A 17943-nucleotide genomic window follows, 5' to 3' on the forward strand; every position below is an offset into this window, starting at 1 on the left:
CCAAAGCTCCAACCACTTCAACAAGTTGGCGGGGACAGCGAAAAATATAAGAAAGAAAGAAAGGGGAAAAAAAAAAAACAAAAAAAAAAACCCAAAACGTACAATTTTGAGATATTTCAAACAGTTTTATGCTAGAATTCAGGCGAAAACTGCTTGATGAATCTGTCTTATTGCATGATTTTTTTACCATTTTTGTTTCAAAAATGCTAAAAACATGTTAATAACCACATTAAGGTATATGAATAAGTTTTTATAGGGAGGGAAAGAATAAGGAGAGGGTATATATGAAGAAACGTTATTATAGAGAGGGAAAGAATAAGGAGAGGGGCTATATGAAGAATTATTATAGAGAGGGAAAGAATAAGGAGAGGGGCTATATGAAGAATTATTATAGAGAGGGAAAGAATAAGGAGAGGGGCTATATGAAGAAACGTTATTATAGAGAGGGAAAGAATAAGGAGAGGGGCTATATGAAGAAACGTTATTATAGAGAGGGAAAGAATAAGGAGAGGGGCTATATGAAGAGACGTTACTATAGAGAGGGAAAGAATAAGGAGAGGGGCTATATGAAGAGACGTTACTATAGAGAGGGAAAGAATAAGGAGAGGGGCTATATGAAGAATTATTATAGAGAGGGAAAGAATAAGGAGAGGGGCTATATGAAGAATTATTATAGAGAGGGAAAGAATAAGGAGAGGGGGCTATATGAAAAAATGCTATTATAGAGAGGGAAAGAAGGAGAGGGGATATATGAAGAAACATTCTTATAGAGAGGGAAAAAATAAGGAAGAGGGGAAGGATTACATGAGCAAAAAAAATTACAAAACATTGTTAACATTTCAAGAATACAAAAATTGCAGTTTATTTTCTTACCCTTTTCAAGATCTTTGCTTGCAGTCAATGAATGTAAACACCACATATTTAGAAAACCTGTACAGGGCCACTACTTTTAACAGCTGAGGGATGGTAAAATGTATCCAACCTAGATTCTACATTGATGCATTTTTTCAAGCACGGATACATTATAACACCACTAATTATCTGCATTTCCAGAGTGCATTAGGGCCTAACAGCCTGAGAATGTGCAGATGGGTCCTGTATAATGGCTCTTGCTCCATTCACCTCAGTGACGCCATGCATCTAAGCAACATGTATATATTCTCTGCGGTCCGGAGAAGCTGAAAACACTGGGTGTTTGTTATCCATTTATTAGACTGTACATCTACGACAGAAGAATTTGCGCTCGTACAATGGGAAATACAGGACTTGAAACATCTGCTCTTCTCTATACTATATTAATAGTATCTACTATAGTAGATACTATATTATTAATATCTCTATACTATATTAATTTCTATTAAACCCCAAGAAGCAGGAGAAGTTAGATCCTTTCTGTCGAACTGATGTCAAAATTAAGTTACAATTGATTATTTATTTGTCACATTTTCATTTTTTAACCCTATAAAGTGAGCTAGGTATCTTTGAGTTTTGGTGCAGTTACACCGGTAGATAATCGGCGAGCATGTATTTTTTGGAACAATTTTATCTGCCAGTTTAGACATGCCAGTGATGACCTGACAAGCAATAATTGCAGAAAAATAGCATTATTATTGGCAGCATATTGCCCCAAGAAATTGAGAGATGTGCTGCCGATAATATGATTGTCCTCTCCCCTAAGTTAGAAGTCTGTCCCCATCACGGTTTGTCACCAGGTGTAAACCGTCAAGTAAATGGGCACTGAATGACTTGCGTATAGTCAATTAACGCTTAATTAAAGGGGAACTGTCAGGTGCAATATGCACCAAGAGCCATGAGCAGTTCTAGGTGCATATTACTAATCCCTGCATCTAGTAGCATAGATAAAGGGATTTTTAGAAAAAGTATTTCTAATGATCCTTTATGATATGCTAATGAAGCCAGCGACTAGTCGCAAGAGCATTAGTTCCTGCGCTTATTTCTCCCTCTTAGCACATCCACAGGAGCGTGCTAACATGTCAATCAATGTCCACTGCCTAGTGTCACCACTGATGATTAGCGTCATCAACGGTGACGAGCGTACCTGTGCCCGTTGACACTACGTCCGAACGCCGAGCAGTGCGCATGATCAGAAGTCATCGCACTTCCGGTCATGAGCACTATGAAGTCGGGTATACGCGTCTCGGCTTTAAAGAGGTCTAGTGCGCTTAACCGAAAGTGTTCGGACTTCTGATCCATGCGCACTGATCCCAAGCCCGGCGTTCTGAGGCGGTGACAACGGACATGGATCTGATGTAACGGAAGATTACAGGATATGTGACCTAAGGGGTACTTTGCACGTTGCGACATCGCTACTGCGATCTCGTCAGGGTCAAATCGAAAGTGATGCACATCCGGCGCCGGTAACGACGTCGAAACGTGTAAAGCCTAGAAGCACCGATAAACGACGCAAAAGCGTTGAAAATCGGTGATCTGTGTAGTGTCGGTCATTTCCATAATTTCACTGCAGCGACAGGTACGATGTTGTTCCTCGTTCCTGCGGCAGCACACATCGCTGTGTATGAAGCCGCAGGAGCGAGGAACATCTCCTTACCTGCGTCCCGCCTGCAATGAGGAAGGAAGGAGGTGGGCGGGATGTTTACGTCCCACTCATCTCCGCCCCTCCGCTTATATTGGCCGCCTGCCGTGTGACGTCGCTGTGACACCGCACGACCCGCCCCCTTAAGAAGAAGGCGGGTCGCCGGCCAGAGCGACGTCGCAGGGCAGGTAAGTGCGTGTGAAGCTGCCGTAGCGATAATGTTCACTACGGCAGCTATCACAAGAGATCGCATCTGCGACGGGGACTATCGTACTCGGCATCGCTACAATCGGCTAGCGATGCAGGCAACCAATTCACAAGAAGATCAGATAACAAGATTTCATATAAAAAATTACTTTATTTGTCAAAAATGGGTTAAAATGAACAAGTGGAGTATAATAGCAGAGAGGATACACATGATAGGCATACCAAAACAGCTGGGAGCAAACAAGCGTGCAGTAAAAAAGAACCATAGAATAGCCTTATAAGGTAGTATATGGGACGCCAGGCAGACACAAAGGATATACCCAGGCACAATCCCAGATCAACAAAGTACAAAAGGCATCATATCAGTGGTAAACAGTTATAGATCAATAAGCACACATACTCACAGCAGGTAATGGCGCCAAGTCCCATCCGACGCGCGTTTCAGCGTCAGCCTTCGTCAGGGAGGGGGGCGTGGCGACATACCGGCAGGGTAGATGTATTTATATATAGGACTAACCAATCGCAATCCCGGTCAAGGAAACGGCGCATGCGCGGTGCAGATCGGCGCAACTCTCAAGCGGCGGAAGCGCGTCATCGTCACCCAGCAACCGAAGTCGCTCCACTATGAGTCACCGCCACACGTGACGAACAGTCACGTGAGGCAGCGGCGTCAGAGGGGCGAGCACGGAGCCCAGACGATATAGATACGCCCACAGCGTGAGAGTTGCCCGGAGACCGCGCATGCGCACTAGACCCGGGTAAATCAGAACATAGAGTATAACATAAACAATGCTTATTTCCCAAGAAAATATATTCAGAAACTGGTCCGCGCAATGGATAAGGTGCATGTGCATATTAATTATGTATAATCCGTGTTTTATAGAAAAACCTTATTTTTATAAAAAGGCATGTATACTTAAAAGATACACATACATACATGTGTTCCAGTATGCACAAACATATATATCCAATGAGACACATACATATAAATACAATACATGCATACATAAACATATATACAAGCAGACATAATGTGAACACAGAAATATGTATCAACCCCAAAATAAAAATAATACATGCATAGAAACGTGAAACCTGATGTGATAAATTGAAACAGTGAAGTATAAGGTGAGTAGAAGTACATGAGAAGATATGTGTATGAGAAGATATGTGTATGAGAAGATATGTGTATGAGGTGTCAACAATATCATCTGTGTGTAGACATATGAAACTACGTCCATGCATAGTATGTACTTGGTATGTACTATGTGAAGTGTAATACAAGAATATATAAAAGTGAATAGAGAAAGAGAACAATGATGTGTGAAAAAAAATCGCTGTGCAAGTGCATGGGTGAATCGGCTAGCGATGTCGCAGCGTGCAAAGTACCCCTAAGCCTTAATCAGGCAGACTGCAGGAAATGATGTGCAGTGAACGATCTGCAATTGATGGCTCCGTGTACATAGGCTGCCACTGTTCTCGGCAGCACAGGTCCTGTTTACATAGGTCAATGTGCTGGCGAAAACTATGATCTTTTATACTGCACAAAAGACCATTTCACTCGATGAATGAGCACATTTTGCACAGAGTGATCGGCAACTTGTTTACCCTGAAAGTTTAGAAACAAGCGCTCTTAAGGAAACTTGGTCACGATAATCTTTCAGTAAATGCACCTTATCTAATCAAAACCATTCCGTAAAGTCATAGGTCACTAAAGGCCCCGTCACACTAAGCAACATCGCTAGCAACATCGCTGGTAACGAACAACTTTTGTGACGTTGCTAGCGATGTTGCTGTGTGTGACATCCAGCAACAACCTGGCCCCTGCTGTGAGGTCGTTGGTTGTTGCTGAATGTCCTGGGCCATTTTTTAGTTGTTGCTGTCCCGCTGTGAAGCACAGATCGCTGTGTGTGACAGCGAGACAGCAACAACTAAATGTGCAGGCAGCAGGAGCCGGCTTCTGCGGAGGCTGGTAACCAATGTAAACATCGGGTAACCAAGAAGCCCTGTCCTTGGTTACCCGATATTTACCTTCGATACCAGCCTCTCTCACTGCCTGTGCTGCCGGCTCCTGCTCTGTGCACATGTAGCTAGCTGCAGCACACATCGGGTTAATTAACCTGATGTGTCCTGCAGCTAGGAGAGCAAGGAGCCAGCGCTAAGCAGTGTGCGCTGCTCCCTGCTCTGTGCACATGTAGCTGCAGGACACATCAGGTAATTAACCCGATGTGTGCTGTACTAGGAGAGCAGGGAGCCAGCGCTAAACATTGTGCGCTGCTCCCTGCTCTGTGCACATGTAGCTGCAGCACACATCGGGTAATTAACCCCATGTGTGCTGTAAGTAGGAGAGCAAGGAGCCAGCGCTAAGCAGTGTGCGCTGATCCCTGCTCTGTGCACATGTTGCTGCAGCACACATCGGGTAATTAACCCGGTGTGTCCTGTAAGTAGGAGAGCAGGGAGCCAGCGCTAAGCATTGTGCGCTGCTCCCTGCTCTGTGCACATTTAGCTGCAGCACACATCGGGTAATTAACCCGATGTGTGCTGTACTAGGAGAGCAGGGAGCCAGCGCTCAGTGTGCGCTGCTCCCTGTTCTCTGCACGTGTAGCTCCGTGCAGTGGTAACCAAGGTAAATATCGGGTTGGTTACCGATATTTACCTTAGTTACCAAGCGCAGCATCTTCCACGCGGCGCTGGGGGCTGGTCACTGGTGAGCTCACCAGCAACTCGTGTAGCCACGCTCCAGCGATCCCTGCCAGGTCAGGTTGCTGGTGGGATCGCTGGAGCGTCGCAGTGTGACAGCTCACCAGCAACCTCCTAGCAACTTACCAGCGATCCCTATCGTTGTTGGGATCGCTGGTAAGTTGCTTAGTGTGACGGTACCTTTACTCTCGTTTATAAACACCTCTCCAAAATATCTACAAGGGAAATCTTACCTGCAGGAACGTTGGTAGATAATCTCCAGCCAACATCTTTTTGACAGTGTGAGGGAAGGACGTGTGATCCCTCTCCGCTCGGATCAGCTCCTCCTCCAGGTAAGATACGTGATGTCCGACCATCTTCACAAATGCCTAAAAAAAGGGTCAGTACAATCATGGTCAGGAGTAGAAGTTGTCACAGGCTTGGCCCCTGTTACTGCCATCAGTGGTAAAATATAATATCTAAGAGACGCAGGTTCTTTACTGTAAGAGCAGTGAGACTATGGAAATCTCTGCTACATAATGTTGTAATGGTTGAGAGGCCTGTACGCCTTTCTTGAAAAATATAATATTACTGGTTATGTGCACTAGATTCTGTGATTGGGAACTGATCTGATTGCTGTATGTGGATTTGGGAAGGAATTTTTCCCCCATTATGGAGCTTAGTATCTGCCCATGGGGTTTTTGCCCTCCTTTGGATCAACATGTTAGGCTATAGGTTGAACTTGATGGACTTAAAGGGTTATTCTCATCTCCAAGATGCTGTCCCAATAGGTATAATAATAATAATAATAATAATAATAATAATAATAATAATAATAATGATAGCAAATCCCTCCAATTAGAAATGTAGTATATATAGTTCTTCTGATTTACTATGTCGCTTACCTCATGTGCAGGGCATTGCAGGACCTTAAGTATCCATGGTTAGGACCATGCATATAGTGACAGTTAATTGCTGGTGGTCATAACCATGGATACCTAAGCTCCTCCAATGCCCTGCACATGAGGTAAGCGACATAGTGAATCAGGAGAACTATACTACATTTCTAATTGGAGGCATTTGCTAATATTATTATTATTATTACTACTACACCTACTACATATTGGGACATGATCTTGGAGATGGGAATAACACTACAAGTCTACCTTCAACCTTAAAAACTATGAAACTATATAATTACATTGTGATCAGATATGGGATCAGATATGGGATCCACACACCGTATTCTTTTATTATTGCTGACAACCAGCAACATTTAAATCTTGTCTGAGAAGTTGTCACCACCCCATCGCATTACTGACACCACTGAATATAATATAAAAATGATATAATTACATTGTGATCAAATCCACACAGTATATTACAGCAACAGATATTCATTGATTACTGCTGACAACCAATCTCTGTCATATCTGATAGGTTGTCAGAGGAGCCCTGTTGAGGTAACTGACATATCTGAATACTAAATAAATGTAATCAGACATGTAATAGATCAAGACCGGCTTCATACGCTCAATTTCAACGGTCCATGTACAGACCACGATTTCCGGCCGTGGGTCTCCCAGACCTGAAAAGTGTCACAAATGGTTGCCGAGTTTGGGTGAGGAGATCCGCAGCCGGTCCTGAAAGTGTGATCCATGTACAGTATGAACTATTTCATCTATTACTGTTGATAATCAGTCCATATCATATATGGCAGGTTGTCAGAGCTCTGCTCCCCCGGTCACGGACATCATTGATTTATAACAACATAGTATAGGAAGACATGCAGCGATATAATCATGAAATACACACTAATTAGAAAAGACACTGAGCATAAAACGCCCCACACCTCCAGTTTCTCCACCTGACGGTAGATCTTGTTCATTTCCTCCGCACGCCGTTCAATCGCAGGGATCCGGTCGTCTAGGATGAGGGACGTTTCACTTCTGATCTATGAGAAGAAAATCAAAATGTCATGACATCTTTCAGGGAGTCGCCAAAACTTCCAAAATATTGTATATTAATACCCCCCCAAACCATGCCTTTAAGTTAATACAATATATATGAAAATATCCGCCATCCCCCCCCCCACTATTACACGTATACATTCTCAGCTATATATCGCTTTCAAATATCAAAATATGCATATATTTTGACAAGGCATGCTGTAACTTGTAGTGCCTGAACAAACTGCACTCCGATTTATTGCACTTGGCCGCCGGGATAAGCGATTTCTCTGCATCGCCTCAATCAGGCCCTGTATGCTGCTCTCAAAGTAATGAGAATGGCTACAAGGACAAGATGGAGGCGAGCGGTCGCCATGGAGACGGATCTATAGCACAGAGAGGACCGGTATATTTTATTTTACAAGCAGAAACTCAAATCAGGTCAGAAGCCACTTATCCCTGCGAGCGGTGTGGTCACCAGCGCCAGTGGAGGAAGAGCTCCCCTTGTGGTCACTCAAGAAATTACACCCAGTGGAGCGTCCTCCATTTCCTGAGTGAGTGAACACTGGAGAGAGACTCTACAAAATGGCAGCCACTCTGAGCTAATGTCTCACATCCCTGCCTGCCTGAAGCCGCCGTTTCCATCGCGTAGGACGGCGCAACGAACGTGCGCATCCCGAAGAACCTCATTAATTGCTTCAAGGGGAAGAAGAGCATTGGGTTGAAGGAAGAGTGCGGCTCGCGGGGGGAGATGTGACATAATTATGAACGGGCGTCCATTGTGTATTTACATTTATGGTCCCACGAATCCAATTTGTGGTTTACCTAGTAAAAAATAGTGGCTCAGCCTTAAATATGTCGGGTGGGGGAAAGAAAAAAAAAAAAAAAAAAAAAAAAGAAAAGTGATCTTGTTGCCATAGCAACTAATCAGAATCCAGATATTATTTCACCATAGAAGTTTATAGAATTAAGGCTGATTGGTTGCTACGGGCAACAGGCTATACCATGTTTTCTTTCGTTTCTTGTGACGGTCACGGCCTCCATGTTGATGGTTTCCGACATCTTGGTCATATATTGTCTGATTTTACAGTTTTATTATTACTATAATTGAATATTCAGCATAGGGGAACATAGATGGCGCAGAGCAAGTCAGGGTGGGAGATGCTATCAACAGAACGTATTAAAAGGGTCTAATGAATGGGGTCCATGTCTCCAACTACCACCTAATGATGGTTCATAAGGCAGAAAGATGCAACATAACCGCAACGTGTGAATGTAGCCTAAAAGTCACAGCATGAAATAAATACCTTTTGATATAACATATATAAGAAAGGAGAAAAACATTATATATGTTTGCAGAACAGACAATTATATACATGTGTATATATATCTATGTGTATAGATATGTATGACATGAAATTCACTGCTGCACGTGAATGGGTTAAGTAGCTGCGCTGCACCTCCAGCCATGAACAGGTTAAGTGGAGCGCAACCAGAAATGCTCTGCGTTAACCCAGTCCTGCTCACTTCTGCCACCTAGTGGTGCAAATGAGCCAAGTCAGAGAGAGAGAGAGAACAGCTTTAAGATGGCCGCTCGGTCAGTGTGTGTGCCGAGCACCTACTGGTCGGGGATTGTATGACACAGGACGCTAGGCCTTCTCCATGCGGTCAGCCTCGATGTGGGGCTCCACAACTGGGGAACAGGAAAGAAAAACAAGAATCCTCTCCCTTACCATGTCCATCATGGCGCAGAACTCATCCAGTCGTATCAGCATCTCTTCTATGGAAATTTCCAAATCCTGGGCCTGAAACCGTTGAAAGAAAATCTCAGAATTACACAAAAATATGGGGGTGTCACATTACTTTGGGGCTAAAACTAAAATTTAAACCATGAGGTATAGTTGAAGGGCGACATAAATGGAGCGAAGGTGACGAGGATCTACAGATCCTGGTCCCTGGGTTCTAGAGCCCCATCTTAGGATTGTGGGAGGTCCCAGCGAATGGACCCCTAATGATCAGCAAGTTGTCCTTTATCCTATGGATACGGGATAATTAAATATATTGGGAATAATCATTTAAAACATAACTCCTCTCAAAACCTATAGGTACGTACAAACGACTTTTTTGGGAGGATTCCACTTAAAAAAATGCCTAAAACAGCAGTAAACGCTCAACACAATGAATATATGCATTTTTCTGTAAAAACGACAGACATACTGTTCATATGTTCAGTCTTTTGAGCGCCTATTAAATCGGTTCTGGTTCCCAAAGATACCACATGGTTAAAAGAGTTTTCAGCTCTGAAGACTAGTGATGAGCGAGTACTAAAATGCTCGGGAGCTCGAGGCTCGGGCCGAGCATCTCAAAATACTCGTGTACTCGGCCCGAGCACCGAGCCCAATGTTATCCTATGGGAGACCCGAGTATTATTCTGAAATGACCCCTGGCAGCATGTAGAAACCATAAAACTGTAAATTAAAAAAAAAAACGTGCGTGTGTGTGTAAGCGTGCATATATATATACACGCGGAGTGGAGTGCGGGAGGGGCCGTAGCCGAGCGGGGAAGTGTCAGGCTAAAGGCACGGTCATGCTGTGCGGGCCGGCCAATCACTGCAATTCCACAAGTAACAGGGCTGTGGCATTGCGGTCTGCCAGCCAACCCCTGCATAAGAGATGGCTGTAAAAAGAGCGCCAACATGAAGACCACGAGTACAGCACGAGTATCGCGAGATTACTCGGTCCCCGCTGAGTAGCCCGAGTACATTGATACTCGTGCGAGTACCGAGTAGTAACAAGCATGCTCGCTCATCACTACTGAAGACGCATTATACCTTCCAATACAAGTCAATGGTAAAGCTCAAAAAGACGTCTGGAAGTCACCTTGATGTCCTTTTGAGGTGTTTTATGATAGTTTTTGCTTCAAAATAACGTTAGAATTTTCTCCATTGTTGAGTGGAGTTAAATAACAACAGGAAAAATGGTAAAAACCCCTATAATTAGCAAAAAAAAAAAAAATATATAGCCCTTAGAAACTACCAAAGTAAGTACCGCTTTGAGAAACACACTGGTGTTTTCTGAAGAGTATTCTTCTTGAAAAATTTGCCTATTCGAAAAAGTTAAAGAGGTTGTCCACTACTTTTACATTGATGGCCTTTTCTTAAGATAGGTCATTAATGTTTGATTGGCCGGGGTCCGACAGCCGGCACCTCCGCGGATCAGCCGTTCATGGTGCTGGTGGCAGCAGCCAGAAATGCTCAGTTCTGGAGCTGCTCCGACTTCTGAGAGCGGCCACGGCCGGGTACTGCACATCCACCTCCTATTGATTTGAAAGGGAGGTGGGTGTGCAGTACCTGGCCGCGGCCGATAACAGAAGAAGAGGCAGATCCACCGCCGTCACCGAGAATAGCTGATCATTGGGGGTGCAGGGTGTCGGAACCCAGCTGATCAGACATGGTGACCTATCCTAAGGATAGGCCATCAATGGTAAAGTGATGGAAAACCCCTTTAAATTTTGCTTCAGTTAAAGAGGTTGTCCACTGAAAACAATATATCAACTAGATAGGTGATAATTATTGATTGGTGGGGTCCAACCACTGGGACCCGTACTGATCAGCCGAATGGGGGACGTTGATCACAATTAGACTGGAGCAGCAGTGCAGATGCTCGACCACCGCCGTATTCATTCCCTATGGGGCTGCCAGGCGCTGAACTCAGCCTTTCGGAGATTTCCCAATCTACTGATCGGTGCGGGTCTCAGTGGACAGCTGGACAACCCCTCCAACATTAATATCCTCGGGCCACCATGTCATACTCTCAATGGTCCAAGAAGCTGAGGTATGAGGAGCTGTTTGCATATTCTTCACCATGTACAGCTCAGCTTGTGATCAGAAAGGATTTTTTCCCCAACTTGATAGCAGCTTTGTACCTAAGTATGCTTCCATTCACTTACAGCAAGCAGAGGTTTAGAAAACGGTGAGGATTTAAAACACAAAAACAAATAATGAACACGTCTGAGAAGTGGATTTATAGATGATTGCAGGACAAATCCAGCCACACAGCGGCATTATGATCAGTCCGATGAGTCAGCCTTCTGTGCAGCTATGAATATTCATGAGTCTAATGATTCCATGAGCCACCATGACAGAGAAGCCACAGGATGGACACAAGGTCTACAGTCCACATGACAGGCCACGTATACTGACCATAGATGTGCGGTGTAATGGTAATGGGCATAGACAGAACAGGACGAAGATTATAACCTATAATTCCCATATTTAGCCGATTATTTTTTTGGCCTGGTAGAGATCAGACCCTCAGTGCTCCTGAGAAGCAATTGACAACTATAATATTAGCCAAAGAGATCTGCAGCAGCTGCGGGACCCTACTAGTACAGAGATACAAACCTCTGCACTGGTGTCAGCATTGACCAGGACGGCATACTGATGGCTGTCAGTCACAGGTCTGCTCCCTGGACAGAGGGGGGCTCCCAGCATCTCAGGGGCCAATTCTGCCATTTTCTGTGGATTCTGGGCCCTGATCACATGAGGTTCCTCCTGCTGCTCTAATAACCCCACATCCTGCACCCCAGACTGCTGCACTAATCCCCCCACATCCTGCACCCCAGACTGCTGCACTAATCCCCCCACATCCTGCACCCCAGACTGCTGCACTAATCCCCCCACATCCTGCACCCCAGACTGCTGCACTAATCCCCCCACATCCTGCACCCCAGATTGCTGCTCTAATCCCCCCACATCCTGCACCCCAGATTGCTGCTCTAATCCCCCCACATCCTGCACCCCAGATTGCTGCTCTAATCCCCCCACATCCTGCACCCCAGATTGCTGCTCTAATCTCCCTACATCTTGCACCCCAGATTGCTGCTCTAATCTCCCTACATCTTGCACCCCTAACTGCTGCTCTAATAAACCCACATCCTGCACCCCCGACTGCTGCTGTAATAAACCCACATCCTGCACCCCCGACTGCTGCACTAATCCCTTCACATCCTGTACCCCAGATTGCTGCACTAATCTCCCCACATCCAGCACCCCTGAGTGCTGCAGTAATCCCACGACATCCTGCACCTCAGATTGCTGCTCTAATCTCCCTATATTCTGCACCCCTGACTGCTGCACTAATCCCCCCACATCCTGCACCCCCGACTGCTGCACCAATCCCCCCACATCCTGCACCCCTGGCTGCTGAGCTAATCCCCCAACATCCTGCACCCCTGACTGCTGCAGTAATCCCCCAACATCCTGCACCCCAGATTGCTGCTCTAATCTCTCTATATCCTGCATCCCTGACTGCTGCTGTAATCCCCCCACATCCTGCACCCCTGACTGCTGCCATAATGTACCCATATCCTGCACCCCTGATTGTTGCACTAATTTCCCCACATCCTGCACCCCTGACTGCTGCACTAATGCCCCCACATCCTGCACCCCAGATTGCTTCTCTAATCCCCCATCATGCACCCCAGATTGCTTCTTTAATCCCCCCACATCCTGCACCCCTGACTGCTGCCATAATTTACCCATATCCTGCACCCCAGATTGTTGCACTAATTTCCCCACATCCTGCACCCCTGATTGTTGCACTAATTTCCCCACATCCTGCACCCCTGACTGCTGCTCTAATCCCCCCACATCCTGCACCCCTGACTGTTGTCCTAATAAACCAACATCCTGCACCCCTGACTGCTGCTCTAATCCCCCCACATCCTGCACCCCTGACTGCTGCTCTAATCCCCCCACATCCTGCACCCCTGACTGCTGCCATAATTTACCCATATCCTGCACCCCTGACTGCTGCTCTAATCCCCCCACATCCTGCACCCCTGACTGCTGCTCTAATCCCCCCACATCCTGCACCCCTGACTGCTGCTCTAATCCCCCCACATCCTGCACCCCTGACTGCTGCCATAATTTACCCATATCCTGCACCCCTGACTGCTGCTCTAATCCCCCCACATCCTGCACCCCTGACTGCTGCTCTAATCCCCCCACATCCTGCACCCCTGACTGCTGCTCTAATCCCCCCACATCCTGCACCCCTGACTGCTGCCATAATTTACCCATATCCTGCACCCCTGACTGCTGCTCTAATCCCCCCACATCCTGCACCCCTGACTGCTGCTCTAATCCCCCCACATCCTGCTCCCCTGTCATCTGCACCCCCTCCGGCTGAGGTTGCTCTGCGCCCCTCTGCACCGCGCTTGTGTGCTGTGCCTCCTCTTCCAGCTCAGGGCTCCTGTCCTGCTCCCTCACCCCCAGCTCTCCGGCTCTCCTGCTGGCCTCCATGCTGCTCCCCGCGGCGTCCAGCTCTCGCACACCGACTCTCGTCGGTCATTCCCGGCTGCTCATCCTGCGCTTCCTCCCATCACATCCTGCACTCAGCCGAGCGCTGCCGCCACCTTGTGGTCTTCTCCGGGAAGTGCAGTGCGCACGGCGGGGTTGTGTCAGGTTCAGGGACACTTGACCTAATTTACCCATCAATGGCGCCTGTCCGGTATATAGTAAATGCAGATCTCACCTGCGTAGAATATTACATGGTCCATATTATACAGAATCCAAAAATATAGCAATGCTGCCTTTATACCAGAGCCCCTTAATGCCTGTGCCATACGTTTTCCCTGTCCCTATGGATGACACTGTGGCACCGCCAAGTGGACTACAAGTGCACGATTCATCCTAAATGCTGTGCCAAGAATGGGTGGTGTGGACCCCATAGTCTCATGAATTCCGTCCCTCGGTTTGGACATCTGCTCCTTATGTCAGAGCCGGCCTATCCGCACTCCTGATATATCGCCATATTGGAGTGTAAAACGTGAGGTCACATCAGCCCATATAATATACCGGACACCCAAACTGAGGTAAAATAAAAAAAAAAACACGTTCCTGTCCACACGCCATTAAGGGACTGTTCAGACGAGCACATACTCTATCCTTGTGCGGCGCGTAGTCACAATGGGTATAAGGGTACGGTTCCATTTGCGTTTTGCACGGACGAGTGCAATCAGATAAAAATTGCACTGAACTCAAACTAGTGCAAAACTATGGGGCAGTGTCCATCTGCGATTGATTTCTCCTGCCATAGAATCGCAGCATGCTGCATTTGGTAGCGATTCTCGGCTCACGCACCCCCATACAAGTCTATGTGTTAGGGCCAGGTGGACGGGCAGACCCAGGAGGTGGATCCACTGGGCTAAACACCTCACCGAGGGCAAGGTGCCTGGTAGCCGGAGCACTACGGGTAGCAGGACAGTCCGTGCAGAGGAGTGGAGTGAAGAAGTCCCTGGGACCACGGGGTCTCTGAAGGTAGTCCGGGTGACGGAGCTCAGGTTCGGAGGCCGAGATGACGTCAGGCAGAATCCGGAACCAACGGAGCGAGATGGTGGGTCACCACAGGGATCGGAGATGGTAGGGACTGACGGGATGGCAGACAGTCACTGTTCGTGGTTCGGGTATCGTCAGGATCGGTTGGCGTGGCAGGAGCGACTCTACGAGAGAGATAGGTAAGTATGGCACAAGACACAATGAGACCTGACTCCTAGCTTAGCAAACACGAAGAACAGGCCCCGCCCACTTGGAAAGGATCCCCCTATATACCCTGTACCTGATACTTCAATATCCTGTTGGAGGACACTGGCCCTTTAAGAGAGGGTCAATGACCGCGCGCCCTAATGCGCATGCGCGAGGCCCGGTTGCCAGAAGCCAGAGCAGGGAGCGGTGCACAGGAGGCTGGAGTGCCGGGCTGGATCATAGTTGCCGACGGGCGCCGGGAGCGGGGACCGGGCTGCCTGGGGACCGCAGGTGATGGGGCATGAAGGCTGTGGAGCGGGGTACGCGTGGCAGGGGAGCCGGTGAGCAAGGCAGGGGAGCCGGGGAGCATGGCAGGGGAGCCGGGGAGCATGGCCGAGGAGCCGGGGAGCGTGACACTATGGGAGCGTGTGAAACATCACACTGCAATCGCATGTCATCCAACCGCAGTGCGATGTACACAGAGACAGGCCAGGGAGGAGATGGGAAGAAAGTGTTCCCTCCCTCTTCTCCGCAGCTGTGACCCGATCACAAGATCACATCACAGTCGCATGACCCTCGGCTGACGCTCGCAGCAGAGGGTCATTAGCATCTCGCTTCTGATGCTCTCGCATCGGAATCTATGCGCAAGTGGAACCGTACGCTAATACAAATCATCGCAGAGGTTCACATGAACATTTTTACCATTGGTCTGTGAGTAATAAATCACAGCATACAATACTTTGATCCATTTTTTTGATTCGCCCATTATTAGTCAATGAGTGTGAAAAAATCCAGATCACCCTCTGTATGTCATGCGTTTTTCACAGATACCATATGGATTATGGATGAAAAACAGACGACTTTGCATAGGCCTGAGTGAGGCTGATCCTCGGTCTCGTATAATTGGTCCACAAGTAAGCCACGGACTGCACTTCTCCAGCACACCCGTCATATGCAATGAAAGGCAGCCGGCAGATGTGACCCTCCTGGGCACACAGAGCCTAGTCTTTTTGCACAGGGGGATGCGCTGCCAAGAGCGATGATATTTAAGTAAGTTTAAAAATCATTTCACCCAACGAACGAGCGTTGTGCTTATTCACCAGGAGACTGGCAACTGTTTATATTGGGTGACAACTGGGAAATGAGCGTATCCAGTGTGACTAGTATAGTATAGTCTACAAAGAAAACTTTATAGTCCTCACCCAGATGTTACATTTGTTCAGTCCAAGCACATTTGAGAATATTCACAGCAGCACAATGTATTTCAGGAGACATATTTAGAAGAAATTAACAAACAATGGTATAAAATGTATATAGCATACAACTCCTCTAGATCTTGCTTCTATAATTTATAGACTTTGCCCTTGTTTTGGGTTTTTACAGTTCAGTTACATTTTTGCTCCAGTACCATACAATATACCGGACCTCAAGTATAAAACTAGCACAGAGAAGTGGGAAGAGGTCCGAGTCAACCAACCCACACGATCACTGACCTATGGACTTAGGTCCAGTAGGACGATCTTGTAGGGATCTGCATCTTCTCAGAGATGTCCCGATCCTACATATACTGGTACTCACATAACGAATCTCATAGAATGTGACTCACAGTCCATATGGAAGACACTGTGTGATGGTCTCATGCCTGGCCAGCAAAATGTGACTATAGTAAGAACTGCATTGTGTACCCGTAAATTCAGGGGCGCACATACCATTGGTGCAACCTGGTCAGCCAGTGGCGTATCTAGAGCCTCGATGTGCCCCCACCTGCATGTTGGTCAGATGTATGGGCCCTTATAGCATTATAGATCCTATAAAGACATATGTGTTTGCCCCCATGTAATAATGTCTTCCATCCTATGATAATGTCCCCTGTCCTGGCCTCAACCTATAATAATGTCCCCTGTCCTGGCTTCTTTCTGTAATAAGGTCCCCCATCCTGTAATAATGTCTACCATCATGGAATCCTTCCTGTAATAATGTCCACCATCTTGGCTCTTTTATTTAATAATGCTTTCTATCCTGGACCCATCCTATAATAAGGTCCCCTGTTTTGGACCCATCCTGTAATAAAGTCCCCACACCTGACCCCATCCTGTAATAATGTCCCTCATCCTGGGCCTTTCATGTAATAACGTCCCCCATACTGGGCCTCATCCTGCAATAATATACCGCATCTTGGGCCCGTCCTGTAATAATGTCCCCCATCCTTGGCTCCTTCCTGTAATAATGCAGCAGCCACAAAAGGACCTAAGAGGTATGAGGGCCAATTTCTGCCTCCAAAGCTGGTGGAATTTAGCATTATGATGATCAATTGGTCTAAAAAGGGCTTATATACTGTTTTTGCAGAGGGGCCCTCTTTTGTTTGCTGCTGCTTAAATTTTACTAAAAGTTAAAAACATAAATGGAGTAAATGAAATAAAATATGAAATGTTAGACACTGATCTGCTTTTTGGTGGCATCCATCTTTTTAGCCAGACAAAATAGAATAGTACACTAGTGGTGTCCTTGAACAAGAATACATTGTGGTTTCTACAAACAGAGCTTGAAGATTAATGATGGTGGAATGAAACGTTCTTTGTCTCTCTTGCATGCTTTGATTTCCAACAATCTTCAAAACCTCTGTTTGCAATCATGCTTATTTACATCTGGAGGCTGAAAACCTAATATTTCAGCTGAGGGTCTGGTAAACTTATATCTAGTATAGTCAATTGTCTTTCAAGTTGACGCAATTCACAAATCAGGTGCTCCACTGACCTCACACCACCCCTGTCAAAGTCTATCATGGTGCAGAGCAAGATGGCAATGGAGGCTGGAATGGAGGTCTGTGTTGAGCCATGAGTTAAGCGGGCTTTACACACAGCGACATCGCTACCGATGTCGCTGGTGAAAGCACCCGCCCCCGTCGGTTGTGCGTCACGGGCAAATCGCTGCCCGTGGCGCACAACATCGCTAACAGCTGTCACACTACACTTACCTGCCTAGCGACGTCGCTGTGGCCGGTGAACCGCCTCTTTTCTAAGGGGGAGGT

The 17943-nt window shown here is 46.6% G+C and overlaps 1 protein-coding gene across 1 annotated transcript in view; it reads right to left on the reverse strand.

Annotated features, from left to right (window-relative positions):
• BCAS4 (breast carcinoma amplified sequence 4) overlaps positions 1-12857 on the reverse strand; it is a 38376-nt gene extending 25519 nt beyond the window's left edge. The window contains exons 1-4 of the mRNA XM_075347847.1: positions 11793-12857; positions 9123-9194; positions 7293-7394; positions 5695-5829 (exon numbers count right to left, since the gene is read on the reverse strand). Coding sequence (XP_075203962.1) covers positions 5695-5829; positions 7293-7394; positions 9123-9194; positions 11793-12755 — 1272 coding nt within the window. The 5' untranslated portion in view covers positions 12756-12857. The remainder of the gene's footprint in view (positions 1-5694; positions 5830-7292; positions 7395-9122; positions 9195-11792) is intronic.
• Positions 12858-17943: the final 5086 nt, after the last annotated feature.

Source organism: Anomaloglossus baeobatrachus, chromosome 5, assembly GCF_048569485.1.
Source record: "Anomaloglossus baeobatrachus isolate aAnoBae1 chromosome 5, aAnoBae1.hap1, whole genome shotgun sequence".
NCBI classification, from domain to species: Eukaryota; Metazoa; Chordata; class Amphibia; order Anura; family Aromobatidae; genus Anomaloglossus; species Anomaloglossus baeobatrachus.